Here is an 18,962-nt window from a genome sequence, read left to right as displayed (position 1 = left end):
CAGGTCCCCAGTAGAGGACAAATATGAGGCAACCATACACTGATGTTTCTCTCCCTCTCTTTTCCCCCTCCCTTCCCCTCTCTCTAAAAATAAATAAGTAAAATCTTTTTTAAAAGATACAATAAACTTCTTGTGAGCTGGAAAAAAAGATCCATTTCTGGCAATCCTCAATAAACACAGGCAGTCTTAAAATAGCCATCTTTTACACTGAAACACCTGTTTCCGCCTCTGTTTCCTGCGAAAATCTGGCAAATCTAAACATCTTTATATATTTTCCACATTTTATACTCCATTTACTAAACTATGGCTCAAGGAACCCTATCACTAATATTAGCTAAATCATATCAACAGATATCAAAAGTGGGCCAAGCCACTCAGACTAGTTATGACATTCAAGTCCTCAGTGGACTGGTGGCATCCCAGTTCAGAACCATCCTAACCATGACAGCAGAGAAACCTGCTTGGTCAGAGTGTCATCTGTCAAAAATAAGACATCTCCCTCAAGGCCCATCTCCCTATCAGCCCAGCTGCCACCTCCTTCATGAAATCTCCCACAGTGCCCACCTCACAACTCCTTTCTCTGGGCTCTCAGAGCACTTTCCACGTACATCTGTACCCACTCATTCGCTTACCCAACATTCAGGGTGCATTTAACACATGTAAGAGGTTCTGGGGGAACTAGAGGTTCAAGTCTCCCTGGGCTAGCAGCAGAAACAGAGGCAAACACCAACCACTGAATCCACAAAGTGATGAAAAATAGAACTTGGAAGTCCAACAGTGACAATGTCAGCTTCACTCCTTAGCAAACTCACTCTAGGCCTCAATCTCCTCTCCTATAAAATAGGAATAAGCTCTGCTTGATGTGGCTCCGTTGGTTGGGGGTTGTCCCGCAAAACGAAAGGTCACAGGTTCAATTCCAGATCAGGGCACATGCCTGGGTTGCAGGTTCAGTCCCCGGTCAGGGCGATCAATGTTTCTCTCACAAATCGATGTTTCTCTCCCTCTTTCTCCCACCCTCTCCCTCTTGCTACAAATAAATAATTTTTTTAAAGAAATGGTCATAAGCCTCCTTCATTGAGTTATAAAGATAAAATAAGATTGGATGATAAGCACTAAGTATTTAGCCCAGTATATGCCTGGCACATGGTAAGTGCCCAATACATAGTAGCTATTTTTATGGTATCATTATCATTATCGCTATAGTACAAAGAGATGTGTGCAAGAATGCACAAAGAACAAAGAGAGCAAGCACTCATTCTGCTTTGACTGTACACCTTGCCTTTCTGGAACTCGGTAAATGTTGATTTAAATTGGAGAGATGGTGCAACTTGAAGAACTCAGAGATGGCATAGCTTTGAGAGGGGAGGAGGGTCCCGGTAGCCGGTAGGTCAATGTTCAAAGCCATTCTGAGATCCCGGAAAACAGGGAATAAGCAATTAAGGCCTGGAGTACCAGTGAAGCTACTACCAGCCCAACGAGAAAGTTTCCAAATGATCTGAAGTGACTTCAAATGCTAGTCAGGAGCTGGGCTGCCCAGGGAAGAACAGCTGAGGAGAAGGATGTTGGAGGTAGGAGATTCGGAGCTCAGATCCAGTAGACCGGGGTGGAGCCTGAGCATATGTATTTTGAACAGAGAGCCTTGGTGATTTTAATATGCAGTTGGGTTGTCCTCAAAGCCAGAAAGCAGACCGAGTTCTCAGCCCGGCTGTTCTGCTGTGGACTTTAGAGATGACTCTGCAAAACGTCTTCTGTGACTGGGACCTCTCGTTTTTAGCCAAGGCTCCATAAGGGACGGAATGGGAATGGTTATCAGGTGGTTCAAGGTTGTATATGTCCTCAGGAATAAAGATAAGCTTCCCACTAACAATTCTTCCCGAGCCAAGTATCTTTGGGAGGTTAGTAATTGCTTTTTGAGATCATTTCCTGGGCTAACGACAACAATAATAGTAGCTGTACTAGTTACTAAGTGCTAGCACTGTTCCAGGCACTGCATTGGTCCACATACTTTGCCGAATTTAACGCCCACAACACCCTGCGAGACAGATACTGCCCTCATTGAAGATAAAAACACCCAGGTTTAGAGATATTGAAAGTGCCCGAGGTGACACAGCTGGGGAGACAGACACAGAGGCCAACAGTTGGTTACCATATTTTCCGTATGGTAAATATTTCCATTTCCACATTTTTGGCCCAAATTTTCAGAAAATAAATCTTTTGTTTTAATTTTTAATTCAATTATTTTTTTACTCATACTTAGAGACTTTTTAAATAAAGGCATTTTAGCATTTACTTTTGAACATATCATGGTCCAAGAAATTTTATGCAATAAATAATCATAAAACACAGGAACAGATACAAGGTATTTCAGGTACTACCCATATCTAATGCATATCCTTATTTTTCCCTCAAAAATTTGGGCAAAAAAAGCATGTATTATACATGGAACAAAATGGCATTTCTTCATCATCCTGGGCTCAAAACCCTCAGCCTAAAGGAATAGTATGTTCTCTAAAAATCCCCAAAGCACTGAACACAGAGCTCTCTTTCTGGTGCTGTTCAATGGATAAGCAAGCAGTGGCTAAATAGAGCTGAGATAGTGTGTTCCTGCCATAGCCCTTCCTGAAGCACACAACACACAATCACAATTACCATCTCGTCTGTGCTAGTAAAACATTTTAACATGACATGGTTTGTAAGGTCCCATTCTTTCCCCTAAGCGTTGCCATGCTGGTGAGAGCTTTTTCTATTCAAACGGAATATTTTTATTTTTATTCATCCATTCCAAAGCCATCTAGTTATATAAAAAATGTAATTTAAAAAAGGAAGTGCCCTCTATTGCTTTGTACTATTTTCTATTCTTTTCTTTATGTTTCTCCTTTAATGAGGTTTCACCTGTGTTTCCCAAGGAGCCCCCAGATGGATCTGACAATCTGTTTACAACACACTGAAATCTACACTCACTGCTTGCACCACTTTCCTGGGTCTGTTTTTGAACCATCGGTCCACGGGACCACTACCTCATCTCTTGTACTACCATACTCGTGAGGCAGGCCACACTTTCAGGAGCTCCGGGCTAAGCTCTCACCCAACACGGCATCTAACAGTGGACACTCATCTCTTGTCACCAAAGTTCACATGCAATCAGCTCCCCATGGCTACTCCCAGAATTGTTAACTATTGGAAACTCACACTATTTGATTTAAGTTACTTTGCTTAATATGAAAACACATAACTAATAACAAGGAGCAAAAAAAAAAAACCAAGGCGTTGTCAGTGGGAGAGACAATGCCTGTCAGGGGCTTTTCCTGGACATCTCATATCACTCTACTAGGGGTTTCTCATTCACCCTAAACGCATTTGCAATATGTGGACAGTGACACTCATGTAGTAAACTAATAAGCACCATCCTTGCTCTCAAAAACTTTCCAAATATTAAGAAAGTAGCAGCACACACAGAGAAACTACTACTTCTTAAAGGAAGACTTAGGCTTCAGTTCTCACACAAGTGTCTCCTACCCAACACTTTGAAATACATTTCAGGAATCTTCAAACCTTATTATGTCTTATCCACAGAGCTTTCCTGCACATGGAGGAATATACCTACACTAATTCCCTGAGAAGTTTTAATTCTCAAAACCCTTTAGTACAGCTGCCAAGTTATTTGGACTACCTTTCTTATATATTGTGGCCATGGCAAGCTGCTGTTGGTGTGGGCCAACAGAAGTCACAATCTTATATAAACTAAATTGAGCCCATTAGTCTATGGTGAACTCAAGGTTCAGTAAATCATCATCCAAACACTCAATTGTTCTAGAATGTCAATTGAGAAGACAAGGCGTGTTCTATCCCTCACGAGCTGTGTGGTTTCCAACAATGGCAACAACCTCTCTGTGCCTTGGATTCCATCAATAGTCTGAAGGTAATACATATAGAAACGTGTATGTATAAGATACACGTTTGTGAAATTCAAAAATGAAAATAAGCAGAATAGAACACTGCACAGATATTAAGCAAGTACCTTAGTATTGGGGAAGAAGATCTCTTCTAAACTCTAAAAGGCAATAAAATAATTTAAAGCAAATTTTAATTAACTCAAAACACAGACTTGCCAACGTTCTCCTGTAAACGCACCAGATATCTGCTCATGAACAGCTGGTAGCAATCACCTCCATGAACTGTTCAGCATTTTACTTCAGATAAAAACATACTTTCTACGGCCTTCTTTTTTCCTTACTATCCTAAACTGTGTGATCTTGATTCACTCTTTTATTGCTTTTCTCATTCTACCAGTGTGTGAATGCCTACTATTCGCGGTCACTGTGCTAAGTGCCACAAATCACGAAGGAACAAGGCACAATTTTTTTCTCCAGTCAAATTGGATAGGAACATAATTCATCATGTAATAAGATTACACCACGATAGCACAAATATATTTTGGTTTGTGTGTGCATAGAATATTGTAGGAATGCGCAAAAGGAAGTGACCACAGTTGCCTGGAAGAGTCTTCACGAAGAAGGTTGCATCTCTCTAGGGTCTTAAAGGATGGGCCCCTTTCCAAATTCTCACTGGGAAAAGCACAAGGTTCAACAAGCAAGAGAAGAAACCCATAGCATGAAGTCAATGGATCTGGCTAGCATACACATGTCATCCAAACCACTTACAAACAATATGGGGATAGTCTAAATTCTTATTTTTTACTATCAAAGCTCTTCACACTTTGGCTTCTCCCTAACATTTCCTTTTCTAAATTTAATCTTCATTGTATTTTTTCCATTACTAGTTAGTCCCCTTATAGTCTCATGTCTCCAGAAACCACCACACTGTTGTCCACTTCCATGAGTCCTTTTTCCTTCTTGCTCAATCCCTCCACCCTCTAACCTATCATTTCCCCCACCCCCCACCTGTCATCCTGCTCTCCATTTATGAGTTAGCAGATGCTACTAGATATATAGCATCCTGGTTGAAAGTGTAGTCTAGACTCAAACAAGCCTTATTAAAATCCTACTCTAAGATTACCAGCAGTGCTACCTTGGACAAATGACTGGCCTCTCTGAGCCTTGCTGTCCTCATATGTAAAATGGGATGGTGATATGCCAGATTCATAAGATTCTTCTGAAAGTTCAAAAGATAAGATGTGTAAAATATTTAGTATTCATTAAACACATATGAAGTCCTCAAAAATAGTTGTTATTATAACCAAGACTGTTAATTGTCCAATATCCATTTCCCTTTCTTTCTTATCCGGAACTTTCTAGGGGAGGGGAGGACAGGAGAGGGAAGAAAAGAAAAAGAAAGTGTCTTAAAAGCAGCCACCAGAAAAAAAAGACAGAATTTCTAAATGAAACAATAGACCAAGAGCTAAATTCACACACACATGCGCGCGCGCGCGCGCAAATAATAGAAGTCAAAGGATTAGGAAAAAATAAATCCAAAGAACCGAAAGAAAATAATTTCCAATCTAGAATTCAATATCTTGTGCAAACATCTTTCAAGAATTAAAGCAAAATAAAGACATTTTCAGAAAGACAAAACTCAAGAGAATTGGTTACTGATAAACTGCATTAAACACTAAAGGGTGCTCTCCTGGCTGNCACACACACACACACACACACACACACGCGCGCGCGCGCGCACGCTCGCGCAAATAATAGAAGTCAAAGGATTAGGAAAAAATAAATCCAAAGAACCGAAAGAAAATAATTTCCAATCTAGAATTCAATATCTTGTGCAAACATCTTTCAAGAATTAAAGCAAAATAAAGACATTTTCAGAAAGACAAAACTCAAGAGAATTGGTTACTGATAAACTGCATTAAACACTAAAGGGTGCTCTCCTGGCTGAAGAATTTACCAAATGGAAGCTAGGAGATTGGAAAGACTGCAGAACAACGAAAGGGATAATAGACACAAATTAGTTCTGGCTACATAAAACAACAACGAAAACACACATAGAATGAATAAGCAAGAACTTAAGGTGTTCTAAATGCCTTACACCATCTGAGAAGATGCACGGGTAAATAAAATTTTTCTAATTTATAATAGAATTAGAAAAACACATGCTGGATTTTTCAGAGCACCCACTGAAAGAATAGAGAAAGAAAAATAGAAAGTTAATGTAAGGGGGTTGAAATAACACAATCCCCCAAAATGTAGTATACTCTGGTTTCTCTTCAGATAGTATAAATCTTTCACCTTTTACCAAAAGAATATAGGAAGTGAAAGAAAGAAAGAAACAAACAAACAAAACACGGGTGGGACAAAAAGGAGCAAACAGCAAGATACCAGGAATCAGGAATGAAAACAGGGAACACACCATTACATATCCTACAGGTAAAAGATAAAAGGATATTATTCATTAATAACTGACATCAATAACTTTTTAAATGCAACAGAAAAAATCTTAGAAAAATACGGTTTTTAAAAACTGACTCCAGAAGTGAAAGAAAATTTGAATGGGTCTTTGATCGTTAAAACCATTAAATCCATAAGTTGAAAACCTCCCCCAAAGAGAAAAGCCCAGGCCTGGATTGCCTCACTGTTAAATTCTACCAAATTTCAAGGAAGAAATAAAACTAGTATTAAAATTCATTACAAAACTGCATTAATTAACACAATGTGATATTGGTGTGGGAATAGACAAACAAATCAATGGAAAAGAACTGAGTCTGGAAAAAGGCCCATGCCTACCTAGGCACCTGACGTGTGGAAGATTGGACTGCAGATGATTGAACAAAGGAAGGTATTTTCAAATGAGTGGCCTTAGGTCAACCAGATAACCATATCCACATGGACAAAATATTACACTTGGTCTTTATCTTATTCCACACATAATAACCAGTTCCAAGTGGATTATAGATCTAAGTAGAAGTAAAAAAAAAAAAAACTTGTGGACTATAATATAGAAAAACACCTTCATTAAACTAGGAGTATACAATTTAAATGACACAAGATAAAAAGATAAATAAATTGCTTTAATAAAATTAAGAATTACAGTGGAAAAATATTTACAGCACATAAATAATGCACACAGGGCTCATAGCCAGACAAACTAGAAAACTCCCAAAGTCAATTTTGTTAAATGGAAAAAAGACTACACAGGCACAAAAGAAAAAAGGAATGACTACCCCCCAAACAGTGTGTAAAAAGATGCAAAACTCTTCAGGCATTAGAAAAAAACAAATCAAAACTACCGTGAGAAACAACCACAAACTCATTAGATTAGCTAGAATTTAACACACTGAAAATACCAATGTTAACAGGAGCTCAAAGCAGGAGAATTCTCATATATTGCAACCACTTAGGACAACCACTTTGGCAACTATTTGGCAGTGTTTACTAAATAATGCATGTAACACCTCATAGCGCCCAAATTCTACTCTTTCCAACAGAAATGAGTGTACTAGGAATATAAATAATACTCATTAAATAAAAACATAAGACAAATGAACACCAGCAGTAGACTGAAGTAACAAATTGGAGCACGTTCATACAGTAAGTTACCTGCAAGAATGAGAGAACTACTGATACACTCAAAAACACACATGGATCTCTTCAAAGTTGAACTGAACAAAACAAGGCAACCTAAAGGAATACATTAGTGTCTCATTTCTTTTCTATGGGCAAAAGTAGTGGCTGCTTTGGGGCAGAGGAAGGGAAAGGTGGTCGTGGGAGGGGAGAAATGTCTCAGGGGTTGGTAATGTCCTATTTCTTAACTTAGGTGATGGCTATGTAGATGTTTGTCTTGGGAGAATTCACTGAGAAGCATATTTCTGTTTTAAGCACTTTCCTACATACGTTACACTGCACAATTAAAAGAATAATCAGGATTGTGACACAGATTTATCTATAAAGATATTCTTTATGGCACTATTATAATTTTAAAAGTTGTTATCCAAACAAACGCAAAATAAATATGTCCTTACAATGGACTATCATTTAAATTCATGTTTTAAAAGAATTTTAATGTCATAAAACCTGTTTAGACAATAAAGTGGGCTACAACTCACTATATACAATATAATACCATTTTAATAAAATACATGAAAACTATATATGCACACATTCCAAGAAAAAAAAACTTCAAATGATACATTGCAGGTCCTCAAATAACATCATTTCATTCAACATCGTTTCATAATAATATTGATGAGATGCCATAGGAACTCAGCTCTTGTTTATATGAGACAAAAGATAAATAATAGGCAAAAATGAGATAAGTAATAGGCAATCTTTACTCCTTCATCTGTATTTTCTAAATTCTTAGGGGCGACATGTGAAAAACTGAAAGGGAAAAATTCCTTTTTTAAAGATTCAGAGGTTCTCAAATCTACCCATTAGTCTGGCTTCACTGGGAAGCACATCCTTGAAGCCGAGTATTTTTCCTCTGAAGACTGAAGCGCTCTTTCACGGGCGCCAACATGTGGCCTCCAGAGTCAAACATCACATGATAATAGAGGAGGAAATCATAAGACGTCTGCACAGCTCGGAAGCGGACTGCCAATGAGAGCTGGATCACGGACCCCCTATGGCCCTTGGAGAGTTTCCCTGGAATTAAAAGCGTCACTAACAAGTGACTGGACAATTTTTCACCAACATCTGTCTTACTTCACAAATAAAGATTTAACCACAGAAAGTTTCCCCCAGCCCCACAGACAATGCCTTGAGTGTTGTTTTTCCTGCTCTCCTGTGATCCTTTTCCTTTGCCCACCCATCAGAACTCTACCCCTCTTCCAACGCCTTCCTAAACAGGATTTTTGTTGTTGTTTTTTTCACTTCCCAGGCAGTCTTTTATGATCGCCGAACACCAATTTGCTCCTAAGTCTTCTGGTATAGCAGGAATCCTGGCTAAAGGGACTCCTTTGTCCAGCACTGTGGTCAGTACTGGTTACCTTTCCATCAGCACACCTCCATCCTGTTCTGCAGTAAGGGGAGCATCCGATATGTGAATAGGCTTTGGAAAGTGTCAGCTCCATCACCAGGACTGACTCGTGGTGCTACTGTCCGAGCTTACACAGCCAAGGAGAGAAGGAAGCTCTCGGCCCCAAGACCCAGGACATCAGAGCTGTGACTCAGGAGATAGTGTGATTGGTTCCATTTTCCTGTTCGCCCACATGCCCATGGCAATAAGCAATATGATTTCCATAGGAGAAGGATTATATTTGTGAATAATAATTCCAACTCTAATTCATAAAGCACACCCGGCCAATATAATTCACAAAGCACCAAAATAATCCTCACTTGGCTTCTGCTTCGGCATACCCATCCCAAGCTTTAGTTCACCCAGTTTCCAGACCTTTTGTCCTCTACCCAGTTTAACTAATATGCAAACATATTCCCAAACAGCCTCCAAGCAGATTATTACCAACAGACTGGAGAATGACGCAAATGTAGGCCATCTACATAAGTGAAACAAGTCGAGCCAAAAGGGATCGCTTGTATGGCTTAAATCCTGGAGATGGGCTATATCCGCAGGGCTGAGTTCACAATTGCTGGCTTCAGCAATGTGGGTGGGTTTAATCTCTGAACTTCAAGATCCCTCCACCCCAACACCCACCCCCACACCCCAATCACACACACACACACAGACGGCAAAGCCACCACACCTCATCCCCCTCTTCTTTGGTGGTCTCCACTGGGACGCAACCTCATTGGCATTCTTAGGAGGACACCAGAGAGAATTCAGCTCCATGTAGTTTTTATGAGAAATGAGACTCCCAGACAAAGGACCTAGAGCAGAGGGAGCTGCCATCTTAGATTTACTGACTCCACAACAGAGCGTGGTGAGAAAATAGCATGCGGTGATTGTGAATCTGCTGAGCCATTAATCAGAATTCTCCAGTGAGGGGATTGCACAAGGGCCAGGTCTGTCCCTTGGCGAGCATCTTCAACTGCCCATGACATCACTAAAATAGTTGCTTTGGGGAAAACGCAGCTGCCCACTTCCCTGGGGCACATACCCAGTGCCCAAGTTCCCTCCACAACACCCAAGCCGAGGGACGAGCCACAGACACAGGGAGCTTCTCAGTCAGTTTTGACTCAGCTGCATCCTTCAGTGTTTTGTCCCCCTTTGATCAAATCTGCCACTTTTAAGAATAGAGAAGAGTCAGAAAAGGACTCATTATTACCGTGAGCATTTGCTGTGCCATTGTGAGTGCATCATATTCCCCCTGGGTCTATTTCCTTGTTTGTGAGTGCAGAGAGCTGAAACCAGATGACCTCTGTGGTCCTGCTGGGCTCTCTAGTAGGCCTACTTATCATAACCTGCTAAATGCTCCCACATCGTCCCAACTTCTTCCCACCCCAGCACAGGTAGGGGGTCAGTGTCCTGGGTCTCTCATTTTTAGGATCAGCCTGGAGGTGAGACTAGTGCATATGAGATTTCAGAACCCACCAGACTTGGCAGCTGGTGCTAATCTCAAATAACCCACTGCCCAAATGCCATGCCTTGAGGCAGGTAAGGTGGTGTTATCCCCCAGGTGTACACAGGGAAACTGTAATCCAGAAAAGCCACAGGACATGCACAAGGTTCCCAGCTGTCCTCAGAGGGGGTACCAAGGGTACTCAGCCTCCTCGCAATGATCTGCCCCAACATCACCACAACGGTTATGAAAAGGCATTACTTCCAATGTGAGCCCAAGCTTTAGGAGGAATTGCTAAATACAAAATCAATTATTTGCAGAAGCAAATCTTAGCTATAGCCCTTTACTATTTATATTCTTGTTCATGATCAAGAGATGGCAGTAAGAGCTTTGATGTTAAACCCTTTGCTAACTGGAAAGCTACCGCTACATGATGTTTTTACTACCTACAAACTATTTCGTGAATCTGGAAATCAGAAACCATGCCAGGCGTATTCACAATTAATGACAAAGAAGTTCCACCCCAGCAGACACAGCACCCGGGGAGCAGCTCTCTGCTCAGTCAACCTACAGGGGAGTCTTGACACATTTACATACGCATTTAGAGCTCTGCCCGTGTTTAATAAGGACCCGCGGAAGCTGAAGAACCATTCTATTTATCTGCAAGGCCATGGCTATAAGGAGCAAAAAGTTTAATTTAATAACTCAAGTGGTTTTTTAAAGTTAAATTTCATCTCCCATATGTGTGTATAAAAAGCTCTTTTAGGTTGAAATAATTCATTTGAATTATCCAAGCCCAAATGATCATATTGTCCTCACTAACATACAATGTTCTAGAAATGTGTTCACAGAGAAAAATAATATCTCCAACATGTACTAAAATTCCCATTTAAGAATCCCCAAATTCACTTTAGGGGGGATTTTGCTCTTGTAAATGATCAGTCTCGACTCATTTAATCCTCCTACAAAACCCACACAAGCCACCAGAGAATTATTCCTTGGGATTTTAAAGTGTGTTAAAGCACACTGCGCAGACGAAAGCAGGGCTTGTTCTGAGTCCAGAGCAGCTGAATACCAACTCCTCTTCCCTGGGAGAAGGGGTAGGTAGCCGGCTTCCCCCAGAGGAAACAGCTCCAGTCTGTGCTCACTGCTGCACTGCTCTGGAGGCAGAGAAGCGTCATATGTCACCGGCAAGACACAGAGTCACCGGCCAGGCCCTATTATCCTGGCAGGGAGCTGACCGTTCCTTTCAACAGTCCCAAGACCGATCCCACCAGCCATTTAACCTTTGGAGTATCTCTTGCCTGACTCGGCCTCCAGAGGGCACCCTGAATTACCCATCCAGTCATCAGCCCAGCCAGACCCACACCTCTGGCACCCTCCCTCTGTAACCTCAGGCAATGAGGGCCCATTGCTGCCTGAACTTGAATATTTGCCAGAAAAATGGCTTTATCTTAAGTCATCTGGACTGTCTACCAAGGAGCAGGGAAAAGGAAGAACCATTCCCATAGGATACAAACTAGGTAAGAATCTGACATTTTCCTTTGCAATCACTTGATATCCTTGCTTTTGCAAAGGAAAAAAATCACTTTACCCAGCCCAGTGGCCCCTTCCTGCTACAACATCTTCCAGGTACCCATCCGCTGACTGCTAAAGCATGCCCTGATTCTAACATATTGACAGGGCATTCATCTTCTTTTAATTCCTTCCACTGCCTGCGGGACTAACGATCCAAAGCAGTGTAATCCGGTAACACTACCGCTCTAAGGCACAGGTTGCCTAGTTCAGCAAACGTAGGCAAAGGAAAGTGTGGACAACTCAGTTTAGCAAAGGAACAACTCATTGTTTTTCAACATTTACCCACCCCCCACAAGAATAAGTAAATCAACAAGCAAGCAAACTTGGGGGGAAATAGCATTCTTGTTGCTAGGAATTAATTAAAATGAAACAGCCAAAGGTCAGCAACAGAAGATAGAAAAGTCTCCATCATTTGAATGAGCCATAATAGGTAGAGATTCAACAAATGCATAGAGAGTGAAAGATTCAGCAATGCAATGGCAATGCATGCCTGTTTCTGCAGCCCCACCACCCCTGAGCCAGTGGCATGCACTCCCCGTTGGGGAAGAGGGGAGCCTTTGGTATCTTCCAAACCATTCACCGACATGCAGAACCTCTGAACCTCCAAAGGCAAGAACAGTGGACAAAGATGTCTATCAATCATGCTCCCTCTGTTCCAAACATTAGCCATGCTAGTCCCCCCCAACCCATCAGTTACTCTTCTGTTGACCACCCACATTTAATTCAGCTTTAAAGACATGACAACAAGGTCTGAGATTTGAGGGATGTACCTGACTCTCTCTCCCCTCCAGGGGTGGTGGAATCTCATCAGCAAAACCAATCTTCCCTGGATCACCCATAAAGGCACTAACCTCATCCACGTTCTCAAAAGCGTTGATGACATCATATGGCAAACAGGACAGAAGGTCAATCACAAACCACGTCTTCAGGTAGTTCATGCGGATGAGTTTGGGGTCAGAAATCACCTCCCCAGCTGGTCCAACAAAGGTGGTATGAAAATTCAGCACAATGTCCACCAAAAAGATGACATCCACGATGCTGTCCACAACCAGCCAGGCCACATTGTTCTGCCTGGTTTTAAAGGAGACGTTGTAAGGGACCAAGATGGCTGTGTAGAAGGTTAAGATCAAGATGATCCAATCCCACGTGGTTTTAAAAACACAGTAATGTAAGATGATGTGAGGGGGAGTCTTTGGTGCCTCTTGCTTGTACTGGGGAAGGATGTCTGAGCCCAGCTGCAAGACCTGTACAGAAAAACATGACCAAGAGAGAACTAAGTTAGGGTTTAACGGCAAGCATCTGTCACTGACAAATCATCATAAAACCCCAGATAAATCATTAGGTGCAAGAACAGGTACTGAAGGAGTATGGGAGAAGAGGGATGAACATTATATTAAATCACAATGAAACAATTACAAACTATTATACTGCTTACTATGTGCCACACACTAATAAATACTTCATATACATTTATTATCTCAATTCTAAATACAACCTCATTTTATTAGCCAGTTATTAGTCTACTTGACAAGTAAGAAACTGAGGCTCAAGAGAATTAAGTAACTTTACTTAACAAATATTTATTATTCTGTGCCAGCAACTCTTCGAGACACTGGACATACAGTCATGAAGAAAACAGCACGATTCCTGCTCTTGGGCAGCTTGGTCTAGTGGACAAATTAAGATAATTTCAAATTGTGGTAAGAGCTACATAAGAAGTGGCATGAGACGCACAGTGATTTGATAGAATGTGACTTCAGGATTAGGGGAGGGAGACTGTTTGAACTAAAATCTGAATAACAACAAGGGACCAGCCATTCGAACTTGTGTGGGAAAATTATCCTAGTCAGAAAGCATAACTGGGGTAATGAGTCTAAGGTAGGACAGGCTTGATATGTGCCGTAGAAGAAGGGAGTCTGACGTGGCAGAGCACACTAAATGAGGGGAGAAAGGATGCTAAATGGGTCCGGAGGGGAAGCAGAAAGCAAACCATGCGTGACCCAGTGGGCCGTGGGGAGATGCTGGATCTTATTCTCAGTACGTATGAGTGTAACTGGAGGGTTTTAAGCAAGAGAATAACTTGATGCATATTTATAAAGGATCACCCTGGCTGCTGCATAGATAGTGAATTGAGGCAGAGGATTAGAGGGTAGGACAGAATCAGGAAACTTATTATAACACCCTGAGAAAAAGACGAGGTGGTGGAGAAAAGCAGTCCAATTTTGGATGTGTTTTTGAAGTGAACCAACTGAATTTGCTGATGGCTAAAAATGAAGAAAATAGAGCAACAACTGGTACCCACTATTTTAATCCGACCCCCTCACAACCATGGTAATCGGCCCAGAGTAGGCAATACAGGACTATTTTTAAGTAAATAAATGAACGTCAAGGTCATGCAGCTAAGAAAGATGGAACCAGGATCCCAAACTAGATCCAGTGGATTAAAAACTCATGCTGTTCCACATTAAAGTTACATTTCCCCAAATAACAGGTTTTTAATGAAGCAGACTCAGTGAAGAAAGAAGTTTCGAGAAGCTTGGTTCTAAACGAGTATCACAAATGGGTTTCACTTCAACAGTCAAAGGCAAAACGCCATGTTTCAAAGATTAGGCCAAGCTGGAGGGGACCCCCCAGCCCAGTTCAGCCCAGCCCAGCCGCTCTCCTGTGTCCACTTACAGATTCCCATGCGTCTTTAGGTGAAACTTCCTCTTATGTCATGGCAACTCATTTTTTTCCTCCTGAGGTGAAAGACCCATTAGTGAATATAAAATAGAATGTCTCTGCTCCCACTACAGTTGGTGCCAGGCCTTGAAAGGTGACCAAGCCGTGGCTCAGTTGGTTGGAGCGTCATCCCACAGACTGAAGGGTCGAGGATTTGATTCTAATCAGGGTAAATGCTGAGGCTATGCATTTGGTCCCCAGTAGGGACACATGCAAGTGGCAACCAATTGATAATTCTGTCTGACATCAATGTTTCTCTCCCCTCTCGCCCTCCCTTCCTCTCTCTTTAAAATCAATAAGCATGTCCTCAAGTGAGGACTAAAAACAAATGGCCCCCAAGCCCCCAGAAATCCAGAGTCTCCAGTGGGCATCTTTGGGTGCGGTAATTTTTTTATCCCTCCTTCCAATGCACAGAGCTCTTCTAGACTCGGGATTTTAACTTCTCTCCCCATGAAAAGAATGTGTGCAAGAGTGATTAATGAAGCCTGGGCCCTGAGACCTCAGGCAGGAAAAGGGATTGACCTGTAAGAGTAAAGCAAATAAAATGAAATGAATGGGACTTCCACTTCTGGAAAGACAAGAGTAGACAAACTTCTCCTTAATCCTCCATTTAAGAACAACTAAAAGCTCTGGACATTGCATACAAAATAAATGTAACAAGACTCTGAAAGGTACAGAAAAGAGAGCGAACTAACTAGGGATGATACAATGGTGAGTCCACTGGTTTTCTTTTTACCTCATATATTCTCAAATTTGGAGAAGAAACCAACAACCTGGAAACACCAACAGATACAGACCAAAAAAAAGGGGCCAATAAAAGCTCACTCTCTCTAGCGAGTGGACTAGGAAAGGGGCAGTCTCAAAAGACAGAAAACTTTTAGACAATAACCACTTTACTATCGCCAAATACCACACACAAAACATTGTGGCCTCACTCCCACCCAGGCCAGCAAAGGCTACTGGGAAGCCTAGATTTCCCCCTTCCTGAAGCTGTAATGAGGCACCCAGGAGAATAGGCACCCTGTTCTCCTCCCTACCCAGGGTACTGACAGAGAAGGCCCAGGAGGGGGCCTGCACCTCCACCTCATCCAGTGTCATGAGGTGTCCCTCCCCCTCCCCACAGTGGGGTCAGAGGAGGCCCTGCAGAGAATCGTGATTTTCACCACTACCCAGAAGTAACAAGGCCGCCACCCCGCCCCCAACACAGGGAGGCATCGATGTAAGTTTAGCAAGGAGCTGGAACTCTCACTCTCATTCAGAATAACAAGAAGGAATCCCCTGCAGGTATCAATGGAAGCTGAACTGGGAACCTGGACTTCTGCCCCAACCCAGCAGAAATGAGGGAGTGCCTACCCTTTTCTCTGCCATATCTTTATCACAGGAAGCCACCTAAAACAAAAGGTTTAAATAAGACCCAGAGTCTCATACATAGTATCCCAAATACCCAGGTCTCGATCGCAAATCACTCATTGTACCAGGAAAATAGCAAACCGATTGGAAAACAGACCATCAATAGATGCCAACACCAAATGACAAAGATGTCAGAATTATATAACAAAGACTTCAACAGAGCTGTCATAAAAATGCTCAAATGAGCAATTATGGACACACTTGAAACAAGTGCAAAAACAGAAGGTCTCGGCAAAGAAAGAGATGTAACGATGAACCAAACGAAAATTTCAAAACCAAATAATGCGATGACCAGTTTTTAAAATTCAATGGATCAGGGAAGACAAAGCCACAGAAACTATGCAACCTGAACAACAGAGAGAAAATGGCACATCGCATGAAGACGAGAGGGTTGAGCCATCAAGAAGACATAGTCACCCTAACACGTGTGTGCACCAAACAAGAGAGCTCCCAACACACGCAAAGCAAAACCTAAAAGATCTGAAAGAAGAAATAGACGAATGTGCACACTCCTCGATCAACCTTTGACAGAACAGCTGGACAGAAAATAGCCATTTAAGAACTCAACAACGCCACCAACCAATAGGATTTAATCGACACTGATAACATCCTCCACCCAACAAGAGCAGAATGCACATTCTTTTCAAGTCCATGTGGATGGAACATTAGCTATATGCTAGTCCATAAAACAAACCTCAACAAAAATGTTTAAAGATTTTATTTATTTATTTTTAGAGAAGGGGGGAAGGAGGAAGAGAGGGAGAGAAACACCGATATGAGGTTGCCTCTCGTGCACCCACAACTGAGGACCTGGCATGTTGAGTCCACTGCAACCCAGGCATGTGCCCTGACTGGGAATCAAACCGGTGACCCTTTGGTTGGCAGGCTGGCACTCAAATCCACTGAGCCCCACCGTCCAGGGCCAAACTTCAACAAATTTAACAGAACTGAAACCACACAGAGTGTGCTTTCTGACTAAAGTGGAATCATCCAACTAGAAATCGGTAACAGAAAGGTGACAGGAAAATATGCAAACACTGGGGGGCTAAACTGCACTTTTAAATAATCCACAAGCCAAAGGAGAAGTGTCGAGGGAAATTTAAAAGTACATTGACGTCAATGAGAATGAAAATGCAACATAGCAAAATTTGTGGAATGCGGCCAAAGCAGAACTGAAAGGGAGATGTATAGCATTAAATGTTTATCTTCAATCTATAAAACACACTCCCACCCCAAATACTTACTTTTAAAAAAGGCAAGATGAAAAACAAGGCAAGCAGAAGAAAGGAAATAAACTTGGAAGCAGAAATCAGTGACATAGAAAACATAAAAATAGAGAAAATTGGTGATCTTTGAAAAGATCAAGAAAATAAAATAAAACTACAATTGACAAACATATAGGAAGACTGAAAAAGAAAAACAGAGACAGAGGAGAAACAAATTACCAATAGCAAGAATGAAACATAGGATGTAATTATAAATCTGGTATATATCAAAAAGATAAAAGGGAATGTCACAAACAACATTGTATAATGCCGTTGACTAATTAGATGGAATGGTTTTTGAAAACCACGAACTACCATAATTCATAGACTTATAAACTAGTAAGAAAATTGAATTAGTAATTTTAAAACACCCCCCAAAAGTCTTCAGGTTCAGGTGATATCAATGGATAATGGTACCAAAATTTAAAGAGGAATGAAGAGCAATTCTACACAATCACTTCCAGAAAATGGACAAAGAGGGACCACTTCTCAATTCATTTTGTGAAGTTAGTGTCACCCTGATTCCAAAACCAGATACAACCAGTACCCCCAAAAAGAGAAAACAACAATCTGATGTCTCTCATAAACAGAAAAGCAAATCCTTAACAAATAGTAGCAAATTAAGTTCAGAAATATGTAAAAAGATGACCAAGGGAGGTGTATTCCAAGGGTGCAGGCTGATTCAAAAATTCAAAAATCAATCAATATAATTTCCATATTAACAGGTTGAAGAAGAACAATCAGAGGTCCACATCAACTGATGTAGAAAAAAGCATTTGACGAAATTCAACAAAACTCTCAGGAAAATAGGAGCAGAGAAGCACTTCTTAAACTTAATAAAGAGTACCTACAAAAACCTGCAGCTAGCCTCATATTTAATGGAGAAAGACGGAAGGCCAAGACCAAGGCAAAATATCAGATTTCACTACTTGTATTCAACATAGTACTGCCTCTGTATAAGGGGGAAAAAAGAAATAAAAAGCATTCAGATCAGGAAGGAAGAAATAAAAGCATCCTTATTTTCAAATAACATGATGGTGCAGATACACAATATCCCGAGGAATCTACATACAAGCTTCTAGAACTAAAAAGTGAGTCACACAACACAAGACAAACATACAAAAATAACTGCATTTCTATATCCTAGAAAGGGAACACCAAAACTATAGAATACCATTTTTAATCAAAAAAATATTTAGGTGCTCCCTGGCTGGTGCAGCTCAGTTGGTTGGAGTATAGTCCTATAAGCGAAAGGCTTCAGATTCGATCCCCAGTCAGGGCACATGCCTAGGGTCCCAACTTCGAGTCCCTCTTGTACCACATATGGGAGGAAACGTATAGATCAATGTTTCTCTCTCTCCCTTCCTTTCTCCCTCCCTCTCTCTCTAAAAGCAATGAAAAAATATCCTTGGTTGAGAATTAAAAGAAAAATTTAGGTGCAAACGTGACAAAACATTAACAGGACATACATTAAAAACAATAAGATGCCAATAAAAGAGATCAAAGGAGATACAAAATAAATGAGGAGGCATGCTGTGTTAGTAAATTAGAAAATGCAATGTACTAAAGATGTCCTTTCTCTCCAAACTGATGTAAAGGTTTAACACCATTTCAATCAAAATGCCAGCAAT

General features: G+C 41.1%; 1 protein-coding gene across 1 annotated transcript in view; it reads right to left on the bottom strand.

The window, feature by feature from the left end:
- The window catches only part of KCNH1 (potassium voltage-gated channel subfamily H member 1), a 320,423-nt gene that overhangs the window by 223,716 nt on the left and 77,745 nt on the right, over window positions 1–18,962 (bottom strand). The window contains exon 6 of the mRNA XM_037027620.1: window positions 12,787–13,179. Coding sequence (XP_036883515.1) covers window positions 12,787–13,179 — 393 coding nt within the window. The remainder of the gene's footprint in view (window positions 1–12,786; window positions 13,180–18,962) is intronic.

Source organism: Sturnira hondurensis, unplaced genomic scaffold, assembly GCF_014824575.4.
Source record: "Sturnira hondurensis isolate 20B ecotype Veracruz unplaced genomic scaffold, ASM1482457v3 Scaffold0019216, whole genome shotgun sequence".
NCBI classification, from domain to species: domain Eukaryota; kingdom Metazoa; phylum Chordata; class Mammalia; order Chiroptera; family Phyllostomidae; genus Sturnira; species Sturnira hondurensis.
This window is presented reverse-complemented; position numbering and strand designations above follow the sequence as displayed.